Source organism: Microcebus murinus, chromosome X (genome assembly GCF_040939455.1).
Source record: "Microcebus murinus isolate Inina chromosome X, M.murinus_Inina_mat1.0, whole genome shotgun sequence".
Taxonomy (NCBI): domain Eukaryota; kingdom Metazoa; phylum Chordata; class Mammalia; order Primates; family Cheirogaleidae; genus Microcebus; species Microcebus murinus.
In genome coordinates this window covers 121,323,507-121,343,778 of record NC_134136.1, presented here as the reverse complement: position 1 = coordinate 121,343,778, position 20,272 = coordinate 121,323,507, and the positions used below count along the sequence as shown (strand labels likewise).

Sequence of the window (20,272 nt, the reverse complement as noted above, 5' to 3'; positions counted from 1 at the left end):
CTCACGCCTGTAATCCTAGCTCTTGGGAGGCCGAGGCGGGCGGATTGCTCAAGGTCAGGAGTTCAAAACCAGCCTGAGCAAGAGCGAGACCCCGTCTCTACTATAAATAGAAAGAAATTAATTGGCCAACTGATATATATATATAAAATTAGCCAGGCATGGTGGCACATGCCTGTAGTCCCAGCTACTCGGGAGGCTGAGGCAGAAGGATCACTCAAGCCCAGGAGTGTGAGGTTGCTGTGAGCTAGGCTGACGCCACGGCACTCACTCTAGCCTGGACAACAAAGTGAGACTCTGTCTCAAAAAAAAAAAAATATATATATATATAGAAAAATTAGCCAGGCATGGTGGTGCATGCCTGTAGTCCCAGCTACTTGGGAGGCTAAGACAGAAGGATTGTTTGAGCCCAGGAGTTTAAGGTTGCTGTGAGCTAGGCTGATGCCACAGCACTCTAGCCTGGGCAACAAAGTGAGACTCTGTCTCAAAAAACAAAAAAAACAAAAACAAAAACATGCTTAGGGCAAAGTGTCAACCAGAGGTCCCAGGAAATAACTGGAGGAGGAATTAGAGAACAGGCCAAGTGAGCATTAAATATGTACCTGGTGTGGGGTAGCAGCCTGATGAGTTAGAGACCAGCTAGAGGGACTAGAGAAGAGCCAGAAGGAACAGTATGAATTACTGCCAAGAGTTAGCCAGAGGTCACATGCAGCAGTCACTGGTTAAGGCATACTTGAAGAAGCCAGGGAAAGACCAGGGAATAGCCAGAGTTCTCAGGAATAGGGTTACCAACCATTCTGGTTTGTCTGTGACCGAGGGGACATGGGACTTTCAGTGCCCAAATAGGGAAATCTCTGGGCAAACTGGGATGGTTGGTCACCCTACCCAGGAAACAACCGCAGGAACCAGCCAATAGTCAGACATAATATCAGTAATAGAGACGATGGAAGTACAGAATCCAGACATGGCACAGAGCACACAGAAGTAGTATACGTTAGTGGGTAAGAGTATCGGCTGAGGAGCCAGCTAGACTGGCTCTACTCAAAGTATGGGCCATGGACTAGATACATGAGCAGCATGAGAGAGCATATTAATTAAATGTATTCAAGGAACTGTCCACAGACACGGAAGAATCAGGAGACCAGAGAACAGTCAGAGGAATCCAACAGCAGTCAGTCTATGTGAACCAGACAGAAACAGCTGAAAGGAACAAGAAAGGCCCTTAGGGACCAGGGGACAGTCGGGTGCACTCAGGCACAATCAGAAGAATGATGCCACAGAACAGGGATCAGCTGGAAGGACAACTGTCTAAGGGAACACAGGATAGGAAACAGGAGGCATGAACAGTTAGAGGGATCCAAGTACAGTCAAAGGAAGCAAGTAATAAGAGAATGGGGAAACACTTAGAGGAAATGGTAAACAGATGGACCAAGGAAGAGTCAGAGGGAACAAGAAATGGTCAGATGGGGAACACTCAGAGGGAACAAGGACCAGCGGAGAGAGGGAGCAGGGAGATGTCTGGGGAAGCAGAAAACAGCTGGGAGTGGGGACTAGAGAGGGAGGAGCAGTTGCAGGGACACAGAGAACAGTCCAGGAAACTGGGTATAGCCAGATGAGTAAGGACCAGCCAGAGGGAGCAGCACGCTGGCTACCAACTTGTCCCCTGAGACAGAACACCCATGTACACAAGTTATCTGGAGCAGATTTGTTACAGATAGGCAGCAACTGACAACGGCAGCATTGGATTCATTGCGAACTGGTCCCTCCAGGCTCAGGAAAGCTTCTCAGGGTGCGTGGAGTCTTATCTGTGTGTACACCACTTGCACCGCTGCTGGGGGACCCTAGAAAGCACTTGCCCTGGATTTTATAACTCAGGGCAACCCAATACCCAGGGCTAAAGTATTGAAGGTTGAAGGACATCCTGTTCCTAGAAGGGACTGGAGCAGAGCTCCTGGCTGTTTGGCCAGTCCCTCCACAGCTCAGGATGTTACATTCCCTGGGCACCCCCAGGCAAGGGGGAACCTGCAGATGGTAATATGCCTATACTGGTAAATAGCCACTCCTCCTCTGCTCCCTGAGGTTCCTCCCCTGTGCCACCCTTGTCAGCCAGGAGAGCTGCCCCCAGCACTGACCCCCAAGGCTCTCCCTGGAGGGCTGCCCTTGGGTGATGAAGAGGGCAGGCAGGTGTGTTGCCCTGGAGCTGGTGGGTAGAGAAGGTAAGTGCAGAAGGCCAGGGAAGGGCCTGTGGGAGCTCCCTGCTTGCTCCGTGCCCCTGAATACTCACTGACAAGGGGAGGCCCCCAAGCCCCCAAAAGGCCAAAGGGTGAATTTTTTCACCCTTTTTGATGAATAAAGGTTCCTCACTTCTTTTTGTTTGAGACAGAGTCTTGCTTTGTTGCCCAGGCTAGAGTGAGTGTCCTGGCGTCAGCCTAGTTCATAGCAACCTCAAACTCCTGGGCTCAAGCAATCCTCCTGCCTCAGCCTCCCAAGTAGCTGGGACTACAGGCATGCACCACCATGCCTGTCTAATTTTTTCTATATACATTTTAGTTGGCCAATTAATTTCTTTCTATTTATAGTAGAGACTGGGTCTCGCTCTTGCTCAGGCTGGTTTTGAACTCCTGACCTCGAGTAATCTGCCCGCCTCGGCCTTCCAGAGAGCTAGGATTACAGGCGTGAGCCACCGCGCCTGGCTGGTTCCTCAATTCTTTATGGAGAATCATTAGAGCTTTTCTTTGCTACTTGGTACATTTTCTGTCTTGTTTAGGAAATCCTCACCTGCCTCAAGGTCTAAACGAATATTCACCTATATTTTCTACTGAGAGTTTTAAAGCTTTGGTTCTTTTGAAACTTTTTGTTTTGCAGTACAGGCAGACTTTGGAGATACTGCGGGTTTGGTTCCAGACCACCGCAATAAAGCAATAAGGCGAGTCACACAAAATTTTTGGTTTCCCAATGCATATGAAAGTTATGTTTACACTATACTGTAGTATATTAAGTGTGCAATAGCATTATATCTAAAGAAACAATGTACATACCTTAATTAAAAAATATTTTTTTGCTAAAAAAAGTGCTGACACAGACAAGAAGTAAGCCCGTGCTGTTGGAAAAATGGTGCCAATAGAATTGCTTAATGTAAGGTTACCACAACCTTCAATTTGTAAAAAATACAATATCTGCACAGTTCGATAAAACAAGGTATGCTTGTAATCTCAAAATTAAAGAGAAATTGCAAGAATAGTACAAAGACTGTATATGCCCTTCATCCAGAATCGCCAATTGTTATTTGCCACATTTGCTTTCATTTTCTTCTCAATTTGTGTATACAAAGAGATATTTGATATTTTATTTTCTGAACCTTTCAAGAATAATTTGCAAACACAATTGCCCGTTACCCCTAAATATTTTAATGTGTCTCCCTTAAGAGTAAGGATTCTCCCTTATGTAACTGCAGTATAGTTATCAAAATCAAGAAATTCAACATTGATACAGTATTATCTAATATACAGTGTGTATTATTGAATTATTTAATATACAATATGTAATACACACTTTCTCCAGTTGTCACAGTAATGTCCTTTACAACATTCCCTCTCCAACCTCTGCTGCCCCAATCCAGGATCCCATGCAGGTCATGTGTTGATGTGTTGTGTCTAGGTGTCATGTCTCTTTAGCTGTTACTCTGGGGCAGTGCCTCAGCATTTCCTTGACTTTCATCACACAAACAGTTTTGAAGACTGTCCCTCAATTTGGGTTTGTTTGTTAATAGCAAACAATTAGATTCCGATTATTATTTTTTTTTTTGAGACAGAGTCTCACTCTGTTTTTTTTTTTTTTTTTTAAGGTACATTTCAGAAGTGAACAGAGTCTCACTCTGTTGCCATGGCATCAGCCTAACTCACAGCAACCTCAAACTCCTGGGCTCAAGCAATCCTCCTGCCTCAGCCTCCCAGGAAGCTGGGACTACAGGCATGCGCCACCATGCCTGGCTAATTTTTTCTATATATGTATTTAGTTGGCCAATTAATTTCTTTCTATTTATAGTAGAGACAGGGTCTCGCTTTTGCTCAGGCTGGTTTTGAACTCCTGACCTTGAGTGATCCGCCTGCCTCGGCCTCTCAAAGTGCTAGGATTACAGGTGTGAGCCACCGCGCCCGGCCTGAACGCTGTTTTTTAATCACTGTTATTTTTAAACTTTTTAATCATGAAATATTATACATATTTTGAATAATGATGGTATAAATATTCTCAAATATGTCTCCTGTTGTACATGGGCATATTCCACTTGGGCATGTTTCCGTGACTGGAATCACTGTGTCATATTGTATACATGTCTTCAACATTACCAGGTAGAGTCAAAATACTTTGCAACATGGTTGTACCAATTCCCACCGCCATCAGCCATATGAGAGTTCTCATTGCACCGTATTCTCCTCAACACTTGGTATCTGTCTTTTTCATTTAAGACAATCTTTTTCTTTTTTTTATCTTTTTATCTCCTCCCACCTCTCCTCTTCCTCTCTATCCTCCCCCTGCCTCTCCTCTTCCTCTCTGTCCTCCTGCTCCTCCCGCCTCTCTTCTTCCTCCCTGTCCTCCTCCCGCCTCTCCTCTTCCTCTCTGTCCTCCTCCCGCCTCTCCTCTTCCTCTCTATCCTCCTCCCGCCTCTCCTCTTCCTCTCTATCCTCCTCCTGCCTCTCCTCTTCCTCTGTCCTCCTCCTGCCTCTCCTCTTCCTCTCTATCCTCCCCCTGCCTCTTCTCTTCATCTCTGTCCTCCCTCTGCCTCTCTTCTTCCTCTCTGTCCTCCTCCTGCCTCTCCTCTTCCCCTCTGTCCTCCTCCTGCCTCTCCTCTTCCTCTCTGTCCTCCCCCTGCCTCTCCTCTTCCTCTTTTGTAAAATGAATCCTTTGCATATTTTTCTACTAGGTGGTCTCTTTTTTCTTATTGGTTTGTTAGAGTTCTTTACATCCTCTGGCTATGAGCCTTTTGTTGTTTGTTGGCAGTAAGTGTTGCAGACATCTTCTACTCTGTGGCTTTCCTTTCTCTCTTTCTCTCTTTTTTTTTTTTTTTCTTTTTTTTTTTTTTGAGACAGAGTCTCACTCTGTTGCCTGGGCTAGAGTGCTGTGGTATCAGCCTAGTTCACAGCAACCTCAAACTCCTGGGCTTAAGCGATCCTCCTGCCTAGGCCTCCTGAGTAGCAGGAACTATAGGCGCATGTCACCACACTTGGCTAATTTTTTCTATTTTAGTAGAAATAGGGTCTAGCTCTTGCTCAGGCTAGTCTTGAACTCCTAAGCTCAAGCAATCTTCCTGCCCTTGCCTCCCATAGTGCTAGAATTACAGGCGTGAGCTACCACACCCGGCCTTTTTTTCCCTTTTAATTCTGTCTTTTAAATGAATAGAAGTTTATCATTCTTTTTATTTTTTTTATTTTTTTTTATTTTTGTTTTGATGCATACTGGAATGGAATACCATTCTTTTTCTTTATGGTTAATGCTTTGTGCATCCCGTTTGAGAATTATTTTCCTAAAGCAAGATCATGACGATAGTTGTCTATATCATCTTTTAAATGCTTTATAGTTTTTGTCTTTCACATTTAGGTCTATAATCCATGTGGAATTGATTTTTTTGGGCATGTGATATGAAATAGAGCTCAAATTTTATTTTATTTTTTCCTATATACAATTGCTCTAGCACCATTTATTGAAAATATTTTTCCTCACTATCTGCCTGGACACCTTTGGCATAAATGGGATGAGCACATATGTGGGTCTGTTTCTATCCTCTATTCTGTTCTGGTGGATTATTTGTGTATCCTAGCAGCACTACCACATGTCTTAAATTTCTGTTGTTTTATAAGTCCTACAGTCTTATAAAACATGTTCTCTGGTGTTGCTTTTACCATTGAGGAGTGTCTTGGCTATTCTTAGCCATTTGCATTTCCATGTAAATTTTGTAATTGGTTTGTTAGATTCCACAAAATCCTGTTGTGATTTCAATTGGGATGGCCTTGAATTTATTGATTTCTGCTTATTTTAGTCTTTGTCTCTTAGGGTTTACTCTATTGTTATTTTTATAATGTCTTGATTTAGATGCTTAATGCATGAAATTTTGGACTTTATTCTTTTGAAATATGAGCACTAAAGACTCTGCTTTCCACTCTAATTATTACCATTTCATTATTCTACAAATTCTAACATGTACTAATTTCATTAATGTTTTGTTTTAGACATATTCTAGTGTACCTTCTTAGACTATGAGTTACTTTGAATGTTTTAAAATGTTTTTAAACTTTAAAATTATGATTTTTGAAAAACTTCCTCTTAAGGAAGTTTCTGACTTAACTATACTGCATTTCGAGATGGTCTGTATGATGTGGCCTCTGTATCTTCTCTGTCTGTGTGCCCTTCCTGAGCAGTCTCATTTGTACTAAGAACTCCCAAATCTTATCTCTGTCCTAGCCAAAAACCTATTATGTAACTCCCTATATGTTTTACCACTTTAATTTCAACATGAACAAAATGTAACAATTATGTTTCATCCCCTTCCACCCCCCCCCCCCACTAGCCCGTCTCTCAGTAGATAGCAGCGTGGTCTACATGGTTGTATAAAACCAAGAACTGAAAATTGCCCTATTCTTTCTTTTTCTTACTCCCCAGTCAGCCTCCTTAAAACATAGCATCAACACCTTCTTCTACATCCCAATTACAACAGCTATGTTAAGTCCAGATTGTTTTATTCTCTCACATAAACTCTGCAGTTCATCTTCAGACTGGTCTTCTGGTCTCACTCATTTCAAATATTCCCTATGAAGCATTTGAATACCGTTTTAAAGCATACAGTTATGATCATGTCTTTGCCTGCATGTAATTGGCAGTTCATTCTCTACTAGAAAAAGACTTGTTCCTTGTTTTGACCCCAATGTATCTCTACTGAGTTTTCTTCATAACTACTTTCTCAACATATAATATACTACATAGACTCCTCTCCTTTATATGGAACTATCTCTAATTCCCTGAATCCAACATGTAGTTTCCTTCCTACCTTTCTTTCTCTCTCTTTCTTTCTTTCTTTCTTTCTTTCTTTCTTTCTTTCTTTCTTTCTTTCTTTCTTTCTTTCTTTCCTTCCTTCCTTCCTTCCTTCCTTCCTTCCTTCTTTCTTTTCTTTTCCTTTCTTTCTTTCTTTCTTTCTTTCCTTCCTTCCTTCTTTCTTTTCTTTTCTTTTCTTTTCTTTTCCTTTCCTTTCCTTTCTTTTCTTTTCTTTTTCCTTCCTTCCTTCCTTCCTTCCTTCCTTCCTTCCTTCCTTCCTTCCTTCCTTCCTTCCTTCCTTCCTTTCTTTCTTTTCTTTCTTTCTTTTCTTTTTTTTTGGACTGAGTCTCACTCTGTTGCCCAGGCTAGAGTGCCATGGCATCAGCCTAGCTCACAGCAACCTCAAACTCCTGGGCTCAAGTGATCCTTCTGTCTCAGCCTCCCGAGTGCTGGGACTACAGGCATGTGCCACAATGCCCAGCTAATTTTTTATATATATATTTTTTAGTTCTCCAGCTAATTTCGTTCTATATATTTTTTTAGTAGAGATGGGGTCTCCCTCTTACTCAGGCTGCTCTTGAACTCCTGAGCTCAAACGATCCACCCACTTCAGCCTCCCAGAGTGCTAGGATTACAGGCATGAGCCACCACACTCAGCCTTTATTTATTTATTTATTTATTTTTTTTTTTTTGAGACAGGGTCTCACTCTGTCACCCAGGCTGGAGCACAATGGCACGATCCATAGCTCACTGCAGCCTCAAACTCCTGGGCTCAAGCAATACTCCTGCCTCAGTAGCTGGGACTATAGACATGTGCCTCCCCAGTAGCTGGGACTATAGACATGTACCATCACACCCAGGTAATTATTAATTTTTTTTTTTTTTTTTTTTTGTAGAGACAGGGTCTGCTTATGTTGCCCAGGCTGGTCTCAAACTCCTGGCTTCAAGTGATCCAGCCACTTTGGCCCCCCTAAAGTGCTGAGATTACAGGCATGAGCCACCACTCCCAACTTACAATGCATTTTTCTATTTTCCTTCCTCCACATTTTTGCCCCTGATTCTCCCTTCTAGATTACTCATACCCACTGTCTCTATGTAGCCTAACCTCATGCTTTCTATACCTTTCTTCTAAATGCCTTTTAGCTCTCTTTTCGTCTGCCTATGTTGGTTATCCAAGTCTTTAAATTGTTTTACACTTTATTCAATTATATATCACTATTGGCTAGCACATCATCTAGCACATAATCGATCAGTAAATGTATCTAGTTCCTAAGTTAACTAGAGGACTTAAAGAGAGTCCATTTAAATCCTTATTTTTGAAAAAGGAATGACTGAATGAATAAATGAATGAATATGGTATACAATTATAGTTAAGATACTTTAATAATTTTCTCCTCTCACAAAATAAAATACAAAATTAGGTATTTAGTGAAACTGCTACATGCTACATTATCATAAAGAGCATAAAAAACAACTTCCCATCTATCTTCCATCCTCCAGTGCTGACCATGCTGCCTTGAACAGGATTGTGTTGTTACAGGTACCAGTGTCATTTGAGGATGTGACTGTGGACTTCAGCAGGGAGGAGTGGCAGCACTTGGACCCTGCTCAGAGACGCCTATACTGGGATGTGACACTGGAGAACTACATCCACCTGCTCTCAGTGGGTAAGCACAGCCATCCTGCGCATCTGCGAGGGGCCCCAGTGAGGGTGTTTCCAATCTCAGCTGCTGAGTGCTGCCCGACATCGGAAGTGTGTGCTGGTGTCATCCTTGATTTGTCTGGAATTCCTCAGTCCCTTTTCACCTCTGCGAATGTTATTCTGCTTCTAGTGAAACATGGTTACTCTTCTGAAGAGCAAATGGAAAGTGTCATTGAAAGGCCCCTGAAACCCAATCAGCTAGACCCAATCCTGTATCATGTCCTGTTAACAGGGTATCGAGTTCCCAAGCCAGAGGCCGTCTTCCAGCTGCAGCAAGAGGAGGGGCTGTGGACACTGGAGGGGGAAGCCCCACACCAGAACAGTTCAGGTGAGTGAGTGATCTCGACAGATGGGGACGTGGAAGTAAATGTCACTTTCCCTAGGAGAGACTGATGTCTTTGAAAGGCTGTGAAGATACCCCATCTTGGAAATTCTAAACTTTTGGAGTTGATTGGAGATAGTTGACAGTAGCCTTCATATACCTAAATGCCATCTCCATGTATGACCCTTGCCACATTATTATCTTCTTCTTTGCTTGGCTTTTTGGCAAGAGATCTGTGCCTACTCTCTACCACATACCACCCAATCTTATCTGGGACTTTTTTTTTTTTTTTTTTGAGACACAGTCTTTTTCTGTTGCCCGGGTTAGAGTGCCATGGAATCAGTCAAGCTCACAGCAACCTCAAACTCCTGGGCTCAAGTGATCCTTCTGCCTCAGCCTCCCAAGTAGCTGGGACTACAGGCATGCGCCACCATGCCTGGCTAATTTTTTCTACATATTTTTAGTTGTCCAGTTAATTTCTTTCTATTTTTAGTAGAGACGGGGTCTCGCTCTTGCTCAGGCTGTTCTCGAACTCCTGAGCTCAAACCATCCGCCCACCTCAGCCTCCCAGAGTGCTAGGATTATAGGCATGAGACACCGTGGCCAGCCTTACCTGGGACTATTTTATTTTTCCTGCTCCACCTCACCCTCCATCTTAGATTCTTTCCTTGTACATTCAGCTATTTTTCAGTTTATTCTCTTTTATTCCAATTCCACATATCCATTCCTTATAAATCCTTTCATGGGCAACTAGGCCAATGTGTTTGTGTGATGTTCTTTTAAAGCCTGAAATATTGGTTTATGAGTATATATTTTTAGTATATATAAATTATGTTGTGCTGTGTATCTTAATTCTGTTCCTCTTTTTCACTCATTCCAAAGGTTTGTCCATATTATAGTGTGTTTGTCTGGCTTTGTTCTTCAGATTGCTGCATAATATTCCACAATGTGCCAGCACCATGTCTTACTTAACCATTCACCTGGTCATGGACACTGAGGGTTGTATCTAACTTTCAGCTAATAAAAACAACTCTGCGCCGGGCGCGGTGGCTCACGCCTGTAATCCTAGCACTTTGGGAGGCTGAGGCGGGCGGATTGCTCAAGGTCAGGAGTTCGAAACCAGCCTGAGCGAGACCCCGTCTCTACCAAAAATAGAAAGAAATTAATTGACCAACTAAAAATATATATATACAAAAAAAATTAGCCGGCCATGGTGGCGCATGCCTGTAGTCCCAGCTACGCGGGAGGCTGAGGCAGCAGGATAGCTGAGCCCAGGAGATTGAGGCTGCTGTGAGCCAGGCTGACGCCACGGCACTCACTCTAGCCTGGGGAACAAAGTGAGACTCTGTCTCAAAAAAAAAAAAACAAAAACAAAAAAACAACTCTGCAATACATTTCTACATAAATTTTCCCTTATGGGGTGTGAGAATTTCTCAGTGCTTGTAGAGAAGGGAGGGCTTGTCTAATCACTGAGTATTCTCAGCCTGAATTTGGCTGAGTACTAGCATGTTATTCTCAGGTTGGCTGCACTGTACTCATAGCAACAGTACACGAGAGTTCTTGCTTTCCCAGAGTTCCTGCCACAGTTTCTCATTTTTTGCCCAACAATGGGTATAAAGGGGCATCTCATTTTTTATTTTGCATTTCTCTAGTACCTAATTTGAGCTTTTCATTATTTACCTGTTATCTCTTTGAGTTTCCCTCCTATGAGTTACATTGTTCATAACATTTCCCATGTTTCAATTGAGCTTTCTCAGTTGTCTGTTTCTTACTGATTTGCATCCGATTTATCATTTTCCCTTTTTTCCAGCCTTTTCTTCCTCACTTCCCCCGTAAATGAGGTTTCCCTGGGGATCTCATCTCCTGTTCACCAGTCTTTCCTTCATGTCTGTGTAATGATCCAGCCACACTGGAATACTGATGGCTCCTCTTTTGACATCCCTGGTCTCTGTTTTTCACTGGTACTTTAATTACTATATTCAGCTACCCAGAGAGTTCCTATGAGATGTTTGTCTTGATCCTCAGTACACTGGAAATCAGAATCATCACCTCACAGATCAGAAACTCTTCTCAACTTTCAAATTTTGTCTGTCATACTCTGTCAGTGTTTCTTAAGTATTTCCTCTCAGCCATTTTGTTTTATTAATCACTCTATAGTTTCTACTGCTTTTGTCTTTGTGCAAATATTGTTGTCTATTCTCAGTTCTTCACAGTTCATGTCTCAGTTCATCGTCTCAGTTCCCAGTGAGATCATGCAAAACCAGCTCCACATTTTCATCTGCCTGGATCATGATTATTCTATTCCTGATTCGATTTGCTGGTTCTATTCTTTTTGCTAGTTCGTTTTAAATGCTAGTGACAGATTGCATTACCTAAAACACTCTATTTGTCTTGCCATAAGCTTTATGAAACAAACCTACGATTGCTCTCCATTACCTAGTATGCCACAATTAAACTCTTATGTCTTGTAAAGACATAAACAACATGGCCACATATTTCCAATACAAACTTGTATCTGTATATTTTCCATAACCTCAGCTCAACTCCATTTTTTAATATTTTCTTAATGTTTCTCATATTTTATAGTCCTCCTTGAATCTGACTCTTTATTCTGTGATCTGTCTATTCAGGTGATACATTTTCCACCTTGCGATCATATTTCACCTGTCGCATGAAATGGCTCTTAATTACTCCAACATATGTGGCTCTTTCTTTTTTCTTATCTTCCATCCTATAGGTATCCAGAGAAAAATCACAGGATTTTACAGTGTGTGGGTAACTGAGGCTTTTACTTCTATGTTTTTAAAAAGTCTCCAGAATTAAGAGCCTGTTTCTTTTTTTAAAAAATTAATTAATTTTGACAAATAAAAATTGTATATATTTTTCATGTTCAGCATGATGTTTTGAAATATATATATATAACCTGTTTCTTATTATAGAATATAATTCAGGGTTTGATCAGGAGAGAAAAACCACACATTAATTTAAACAGGGAAGGTTTAACATGATTATTAACTAGAGTGGGATTGGAGTAAGAGAGGTTAGCTAGTAAAAGGTAAAGAGAACTCTGAAAAATAAAGGAATAGCAGATACAAAGTGCAGCTATGTTCTCTAAGGCTGTGACAGGGCAACCAGGGAAGAGGCTCCCCTGCTTCCCAGGGATGAGATCAAGATCTTGTGGGGAGGGCACAATTGTGGCTCACAGCATGGTAGAAGAGTTACTGTGGTGCTATGCTAGCAGAACTTGCTGGCAATGTGCCCTCTTGGGTTCCAGAGAAAGCTATTCATGGGGAGGTGTCTCACTGGAGGCATTCCATTACAAACTATCTGAGAGTAAACTGTTGGATGCTGGGCCCTGCTGGCTGCAATGCACCACAGGAGCCCGAACAAGCTGGGTGCTTGGGAAGCCATACGAGCTACAGGAGCTGGGTGCTAGAGAAGCCATCCACACTGCAGGAGCTGTGCTCTGGAGAAGCCACCCACACTGCAAGACTGGGACACTGGGGACGCTGCGTGTGCATCCAGAGCCAGGTGTCAGCAAAGCTGTCTGCACTGCAGGATCCTGGTGGTAGACACACTGCCTGTGCTGGAGGAGCCTATTGAGTGAGCCCCCTTGAACCAGAAGGGAGGCAAAACCCCCTTCTCCTACAGTGTCTCTCTAGCATCTTCCACTGACAGAGCGTATCATCCTACACGCTGGCAGAGGAAAAAATATTTAAAGAGACCCAAATCCATTTTTTTTTTAGACAGAGTCTCACTCTGTTGCCCAGGCTAGAGTGTGGTGGCGTCAGCCTAGCTCACAGCAACCTCAAACTCCTGGGCTCAAGCAATCCTCCTGCCTCAGCCTCCCGAGTAGCTGGGACTACAGGGCATGAGCCACTGCGCCCGGCTACTTTTTTCTATTTTTAGTTGTTTGGCTAATTTCTTTATATTTATAGTAGAGATGGGGTCTTGCTCTTGCTCAGGCTGGTCTCAAACTCCTGAGCTCAAGCAATCCTCCCGCCTTGGCCTCCCGAAGGGCTAGGATTACAGGCGTGAGCCAACCTACCCGACCCCAAATCCATTTTTGTAGAGCAGGCAAAGAAGGGTGAATTTGGAGTTGAGAGGTGATAAATTGATAACTGGCACAGAGATTCTCTAGTTTTCTAAAGTGAAGCATGTAGAAAATATTTAGTCAACAAATTTATTGAATTTGGGGAGATAGGCAGAGGAGGATATTTTGTTCTCTTTCAGAAGGATTTTTCTTTTTTTTATTTTAGCGAATCAGAAGGATTTTTTTTTTTTTTTTTTTTGAGACAGAGTCTCGCTTTCTTGCCTAGGCTAGAGTGAGTGCCATGGCGTCAGCCTAGCTCACAGCAACCTCAAACTCCTGGGCTCAAGCGATCCTCCTGCCTCAGCCTCCCGAGTAGCTGGGACTACAGGCATGCGCCACCATGCCCGGCTGATTTTTTTATATATATATATATATTAGTTGGCCAATTAATTTCTTTCTATTTTTATGGTAGAGACGGGGTCTCGCTCAGGCTGGTTTTGAACTCCTGACCTTGAGCAATCCGCCCGCCTCGGCCTCCCAGAGTGCTAGGATTACAGGCGTGAGCCACCGCGCCCAGCCGAATCAGAAGGATTTTTCAAGCATCTGCTCAGAGGAATCCAAAGGACCCTTTGGAAAGGGAAGACAACTGCATGAAATATTAACACTCTACCCCTTTGTGTACTTGTTCTTTCTGTTATAAAACTATGCCAAATTGTATATTGATATGAATGGTGCAGTGTCTGCTTTATAAAATCATATCAAATATAAGCTCCCTAGAGGTATACTGAAATTAGTACTAATATCTAAAAGGATAACACATTTTGAATAATCACAGAGTGGCAAAATAAGAAGCTAAATATAGACATATGTCTTCTCTTATATAATTATTTTGAGGTGAATGAGTCCAGTTCAACAAGTCGACTTTGATCTCCATGGGTCATTTAGGAGCCACGTTCCAAGTAATTACTCCAAATAAAAAAAAAAGAAAAATCCTTCTGAAAGAGAACAAAATATCCTCCTCTGCCTATCTCCCCAAATTCAATAAATTTGTTGACTAAATATTTTCTACATGCTTCACTTTAGAAAACTGGAGAATCACTGTGCCAGTTATCAATTTATCACCTCTCAACTCCAAATTCACCCTTCTTTGCCTGCTCTACAAAAATGGATTTGGGGTCGGGTAGGGTGGCTCACGCCTGTAATCCTAGGGCATTGTTGTCAGCTGCACGGTTAATATTGGGTCGCTGTGGAATCCAGTGGAAAAAAGGAAGAGGAAATAGAGATTTGCCCACTGTCCTAAGGCCTGTCTGGAAGCAGCACATATCAATTCTGCTTATATTCCATTGATGAAAACAAAGTGAGGCTGGTGAATATAAGGCTGAGCTACATTCTACTGTGTTTCCCTGAAAATAAGACCTACTCATAAAATAAGCCCTAGCAGGATTTCTAAGCATTTGTGCAATATAAGCCCTACCCCGAAAACAAGACCTAGTGATGGGCGTGGCTACACAGCGTATCTGCACAACCCATGCATTTCGTCGCAGAACAGTAAAGAAGACAAACAGCCCTTCTCATCTGCCCCATCATGACAGCTACTATCCCAGAGGTGACCAGAAAGGTGCGGGCAGCCCCACTAACAAGGTCGGCTCCCCCTGTCGGGTTCCGGCCATCCTGTGCATGTTACAAGCTGATGCTTTAAGGGGAAAATAACACATCCTCTTAAAATAAGCCCTAGGGTGTCTTCTTGAGGGAAAATAAATATAAGACCCTGTCTTATTTTCGGGGAAACACGGTATTACTATGAAAGAAAGGGAGAATAGAGCTCAGCAGGGGGCTTGCAGTTTCTTCTGCAGAGGGCTTTCCCTTTCCTATTTGACATTTCTTGTTATAAGCATGTGTTATAAGCATGCATTCCTGGGACCAAGAGAAACTTGCAGCTAGTTATAGAGTTGCAGCACTGATATCTATTTACTATTTGTCTATGTCAGGATGGTGATGTTGCAACAGTTTTCCTATAGACATAAAGAAATTGGTGTTTGAGGCATATAAATTTAACATTGATACTCATAATGGTTTAGAGGGAAAGCAAGAAGAAGCAGAGAGGTTAGTAAGGTGTTAGAACTGACAAATAAGGACATGCATTCCGAAACATTTCTTCTATGCCAGGCTTTCCCCTAATAGGCTTAAGTTTCTTTTTTCTGATTGCTCTACTCACTATGCAGACCTCTTACATAGTGGAGCTGGAATCCCAGAGTTCAAATCACATCTCTTCCACTTATTTAGCTATTTGGTCTTCAACAAGTGACCCAACTTCTCTGTGTCTGTGTTTTCTCAATTGTAAAACAGTTGATAATAGTAGCTACCTCATAGGGTTTAGTGAGGGTTAAAGGAGCTGTTATGTGTAAAGTACTTGGAACAGTGCCTGGTGAATCATAAATGGTATATAATTGTTTTGCATCTATTAAGTGCTCTATAAGAATTTTGTATTACTACATTATTGGTATTATTGTTGTCATATGAACGCTTCCATTCTTCTATGTTCATCCTATTTGAACTACATGTACTCTCTGTCCTCTACTAATGACTCTTTCCGTGATTTTCATTTCTTTCTTTTTGTTTTTAGGTGAGGCTCTTGGGAAAACTCAACAACAGGGAATTTCTGGAGAAGTTTCATTCCACTGTGAGAGATTTGATCAACCCATAGGAGAAGATTCTTTGTGTCCCATTTTAGAAGAACTGTGGCAAGATAACAACCAGCTAGAGAGATATCATGAAAACCAGAATAACCCTTTAAGTTACATAAAACTATTGATTAAGGAGAAGGGCTATGAATTTAAAAACTTTGAAAAAATAATTCATGTGACTACCAAGCTTATTCCTTCAATTAAAAGACTCCATAACTGTGACACATTTGGAAAGAGTTTGAAGCATACTTTAAAGTTACATAATCATAACAGAAGCAATGCAACAAAAAGCCTTGGTAAGAGTTTTGAAAATGGTAACAATTTGGCCCATAGCTCTTCCTCTACTAAGAATGAGAAAATTAAGACAGGAGCGAATTCCTATGAATATAATCAATGTGAGAAACATCTTGGCCACAAACAAGCTCTCATCCACCATCAGAAAATTCATACTGGGGAGAAACTGCATGTGTGTACTGAATGTGTAAAGGGCTTCACCCAGAAGTTACATCTCTTTGAGCATCAGAGAATTCATGCTGCAGAAAAATCCCATGAATGTGACAAAAGTGACAAACTCTTCACTCAGAAGCCACAAATTGGTGTACATCAGAGTGTTTATACAGGGAAGAGACCTTATCTATGTACTCAATGTGGGAAGGCCTTTACCCTCAAGTCAAACCTTATTACACATCAGAAAATTCATACTGGGCAGAAACCCTATAAATGCAGTGAATGTGGAAAAGCCTTTTTCCAGAGATCAGATCTCTTCAGACATCTGAGAATTCATACAGGAGAGAAACCTTATGAATGCAGTGAATGTGGAAAAGGATTCTCCCAGAATTCAGACCTCAGTATACATCAGAAAACTCATACCGGAGAGAAACACTATGAATGCAGTGAATGTGGAAAAGCTTTCACAAGAAAATCAGCACTCAGGATGCATCAGAGAATTCACACAGGAGAGAAACCTTATGTATGCACTGAATGTGGGAAGGCCTTCATCCAGAAATCACACTTCAATACACATCAGAGAATTCACACCGGAGAAAAGCCTTATGAATGCAGTGACTGTGGGAAAACATTCACTAAGAAGTCACAACTCCATGTGCATCAAAGAATTCACACAGGAGAAAAACCTTATATATGTACAGAATGCGGAAAGGTCTTTACTCATAGGACAAATCTCACTACACATCAGAAAACTCATACTGGGGAGAAACCTTATATGTGTGCTGAGTGTGGGAAGGCTTTTACTGATCAGTCAAATCTCATTAAACACCAGAAAACTCATACTGGAGAGAAACCCTATAAATGCAATGGCTGTGGAAAAGCCTTCATATGGAAGTCACGTCTCAAGATACATCAGAAATCTCATATTGGAGAGCGACACTATGAATGCAAGGAATGTGGAAAAGCCTTTATCCAAAAGTCAACACTAAGTGTGCATCAGAGAATCCATACAGGAGAGAAACCCTATGTTTGTCCTGAATGTGGAAAGGCCTTTATCCAGAAATCACACTTCATTGCACATCATAGAATTCATACTGGAGAGAAGCCTTATGAATGCAGTGACTGTGGTAAATGCTTCACAAAAAAGTCACAACTCCGTGTGCATCAGAAAATCCACACAGGTGAGAAGCCCAATATATGTGCCGAATGTGGAAAGGCCTTCACTGACCGGTCAAATCTCATAACACACCAGAAAATCCATACTCGGGAGAAACCCTATAAATGCAGTGACTGTGGAAAAACTTTCACCTGGAAGTCACGCCTCAACATACATCAGAAATCCCATACTGGAGAGAGAGACTATGAATGCAGTAAATGCGGGAAAGCTTTCATCCAGAAAGCAACACTAAGTATGCATCAGATAATTCATACAGGGAAGAAACCTTATGCTTGTACAGAATGTCAGAAGGCCTTCACCGACAGATCAAATCTCATTAAACACCAGAAAACGCATAGTGGAGAAAAATGCTATAAAGCCATTGACTGAAAAAACCTTCACCTGGAAATGACAATTGGTTATGCATCAGGTATCTCCTAGTGGGGGAGAGTAATGCCTGATGCTGCAATCATTGTGCAGGGAGAAGTAGATATGAGAGACTGGCTTGAGTGAACAGAAGACAAAAAGAGTAAAGTATCCATCAGTTCACTGGAAATAGAAGTCCCTGCATCACCACAGTTGATATGCAATCATATGCGTAGGGAGATCCTTCAGATAAAGCATTGGAGCAATAGTCATGTTTAGTTACATGATTGATACAGGGACTCTCAAGGTCCTGTAAATGGTAGAAATAATGACCCAAGGAGATGACTTGTCATCTCTTGTGTTTCACTTTTTGGATAAAGGACTTTGTAAATCATTGATTAGTTCTTCATACTCTGGGACATAAAAGTACTCAATACTAGCCAATTTTTTTCAAATTTCTAGGTTGGGAAGAAGAGTTTTCATTGTCTAAACACTTGCAGGGCACTAACATCAAGGCAACAAAAAAAACTATTTTGGAATGCAGATCTATGAATAGAATCCAGAAGTCTTTGTGATCATTGGCATTTAAGACATAGAAAAGACTTCCATGAAGAACTGTTTTTTCTCTTCCCTTCGGGAAATCACCATGGTATATATATTTTAAGTGAAATATAATATTTAAACTTAAAGTTTGACCTTGTGAATTGGGAAATTAGATATAGCTCTAGCCTGTTTTACAGGAACATGGTCATTGAATGTTCTGGGTATCTAAAGGTGGCAGTTGTCTTCTTATTAATTCTCTGCTGTGGCAGCAGGTGAGTCACATCCTATAAAAGGTATGCATGCCTTTTAATCTGTGCCCCCAAAACTATCATTTACATAAGCTGCAGAACATAGACTTCTTATCCCCTTAGTAATCAACCCTAAGACAATGCAACGGAGCCACAGCACTCTGGATTTTCAGTCTCTTCCTCCAATGCCTCTGCTTTCCTTGTGATTCCTGTTTGAAAAAGAATGGTTGGAAAATTAGATTTCAATGCATAAAATTTTGTTTGTCTTCCAATTTGGTTAAGATATATTTCTTTTCTACATGCACATTAAGGGTAGTTTTGTGTAGATTGCTGTGGGATAAAGTCATGTTGCACTGCAGTTTGTTATTCTAAGTTATAATTATAGTTTATTGTAGTTGAAACACTTATCTAGAAAGAGTGCTGTTTTTTTTAACACTGACATATGGAGACTTTCTCATCTTCCCTTAAATATTTTTTATAATACTGATAAAAAGGGCTTTCTTTCTAGCATGCAATTTTATTTTATTTTAAAATCTTTTTTTTTTTTGAAACAGAGTTGAACTCTGTTGCCAGGGCTAGAGTGCTGTGGTGTCAGCCTAGCTCACAGCAACCTCAAAATCCTGGGCTCAAGCAATCCTCCTGCCTCAGCCTCCCGAGTAGCTGGGACTACAGTCATGCACCATAGATGCCAGGCTGATTTTTGCTATATATTTTTAGCTATCCAAGTAATTTCTTTGTATTTTTAGTGGAGATGGGGTCTCGCTCTTGCTCAGGCTGGTCTCGAACTCCTGAGCTCAGACTGTCCACCCGCCTTGGCCTCCCAGAGTGCTAGGATTATAGGTGTGAGCCACCATGCCCGGCCTAAAATATTTTTATTAAACTGCAATATATACAGAAAATAGCATATATCATAAGCATACAACTCAATGCATTCTCATAAACTGAACATACTCAGATCAAGAAACAAAACATGACCAGCACCCCAGAAGCCCTTCCCATGCTTCCTTCCAGGCTCCCTACCAAGGGTAAACACTATCCTGACTTGTAATAGCATAGATTCATTTTGCCTGTTTTGCATTTTATACAAATTGAGACACAATTATATCCCATATAATTGAGTGATATACTCATTGGTGTCTACTATCATTCACATTATGTATGTGAGATTCATCCATATTGTTGCATATAGTTGTAGATAATTCATTCTCATTGTCATATTGTATCCTATTGTATGAATATGCTGAAATATAATTTCTCCATTCTACTGTTGCTAGACCTTTGGATTGTTTGCAGCTTGGGGCTACTAGGAATAGTGCTATCTATTGGTGAACATATGTATGAATTTCTGTCAGACATATACCTAGGAGTTGAACTTCCAGACCATGGTGTATCCATATTTCCAGCTATACTTTATAAAACCAGTTTTCCAAAGTTGCTGTACCAATATATGCTCCCACCAACACAGTATGACAGTTCTAAGAGCTCCACATCCTTGCCAACCCTTGGTATTTTCCATCTTTTTTACTATAGCCATTAATGGTGGGTGTATAGTGATATCCCAATGTGGTTTTAGTCTTTATTTCCTTTTCCTCCAAACCATTTTAGTATCTCCCCAGGACAGATGAATGATGTCTGAGACCTGAGACGTAGGCATGTTCCTCATATGGCTGCACCATTTTACATTCTCACCATCAGTGTGTGAGGGCTCCACATTCTCCACATCCTCACCAACTCTTAATATTATCAGTCAT

At 41.4% G+C, this 20,272-nt stretch overlaps 1 protein-coding gene across 2 annotated transcripts in view; it reads left to right on the top strand.

The window, feature by feature from the left end:
* The window catches only part of ZNF41 (zinc finger protein 41), a 37,860-nt gene extending 19,067 nt beyond the window's left edge, over window positions 1–18,793 (top strand). For both annotated transcript variants that reach the window (XM_012748411.3, XM_075999616.1), the window contains exons 3-5: window positions 8,561–8,687; window positions 8,955–9,050; window positions 15,701–18,793. In XM_012748411.3, the coding sequence (XP_012603865.1) occupies window positions 8,561–8,687; window positions 8,955–9,050; window positions 15,701–17,754 (2,277 nt within the window). In that variant the 3' untranslated portion in view covers window positions 17,755–18,793. The remainder of the gene's footprint in view (window positions 1–8,560; window positions 8,688–8,954; window positions 9,051–15,700) is intronic.
* Window positions 18,794–20,272: the final 1,479 nt, after the last annotated feature.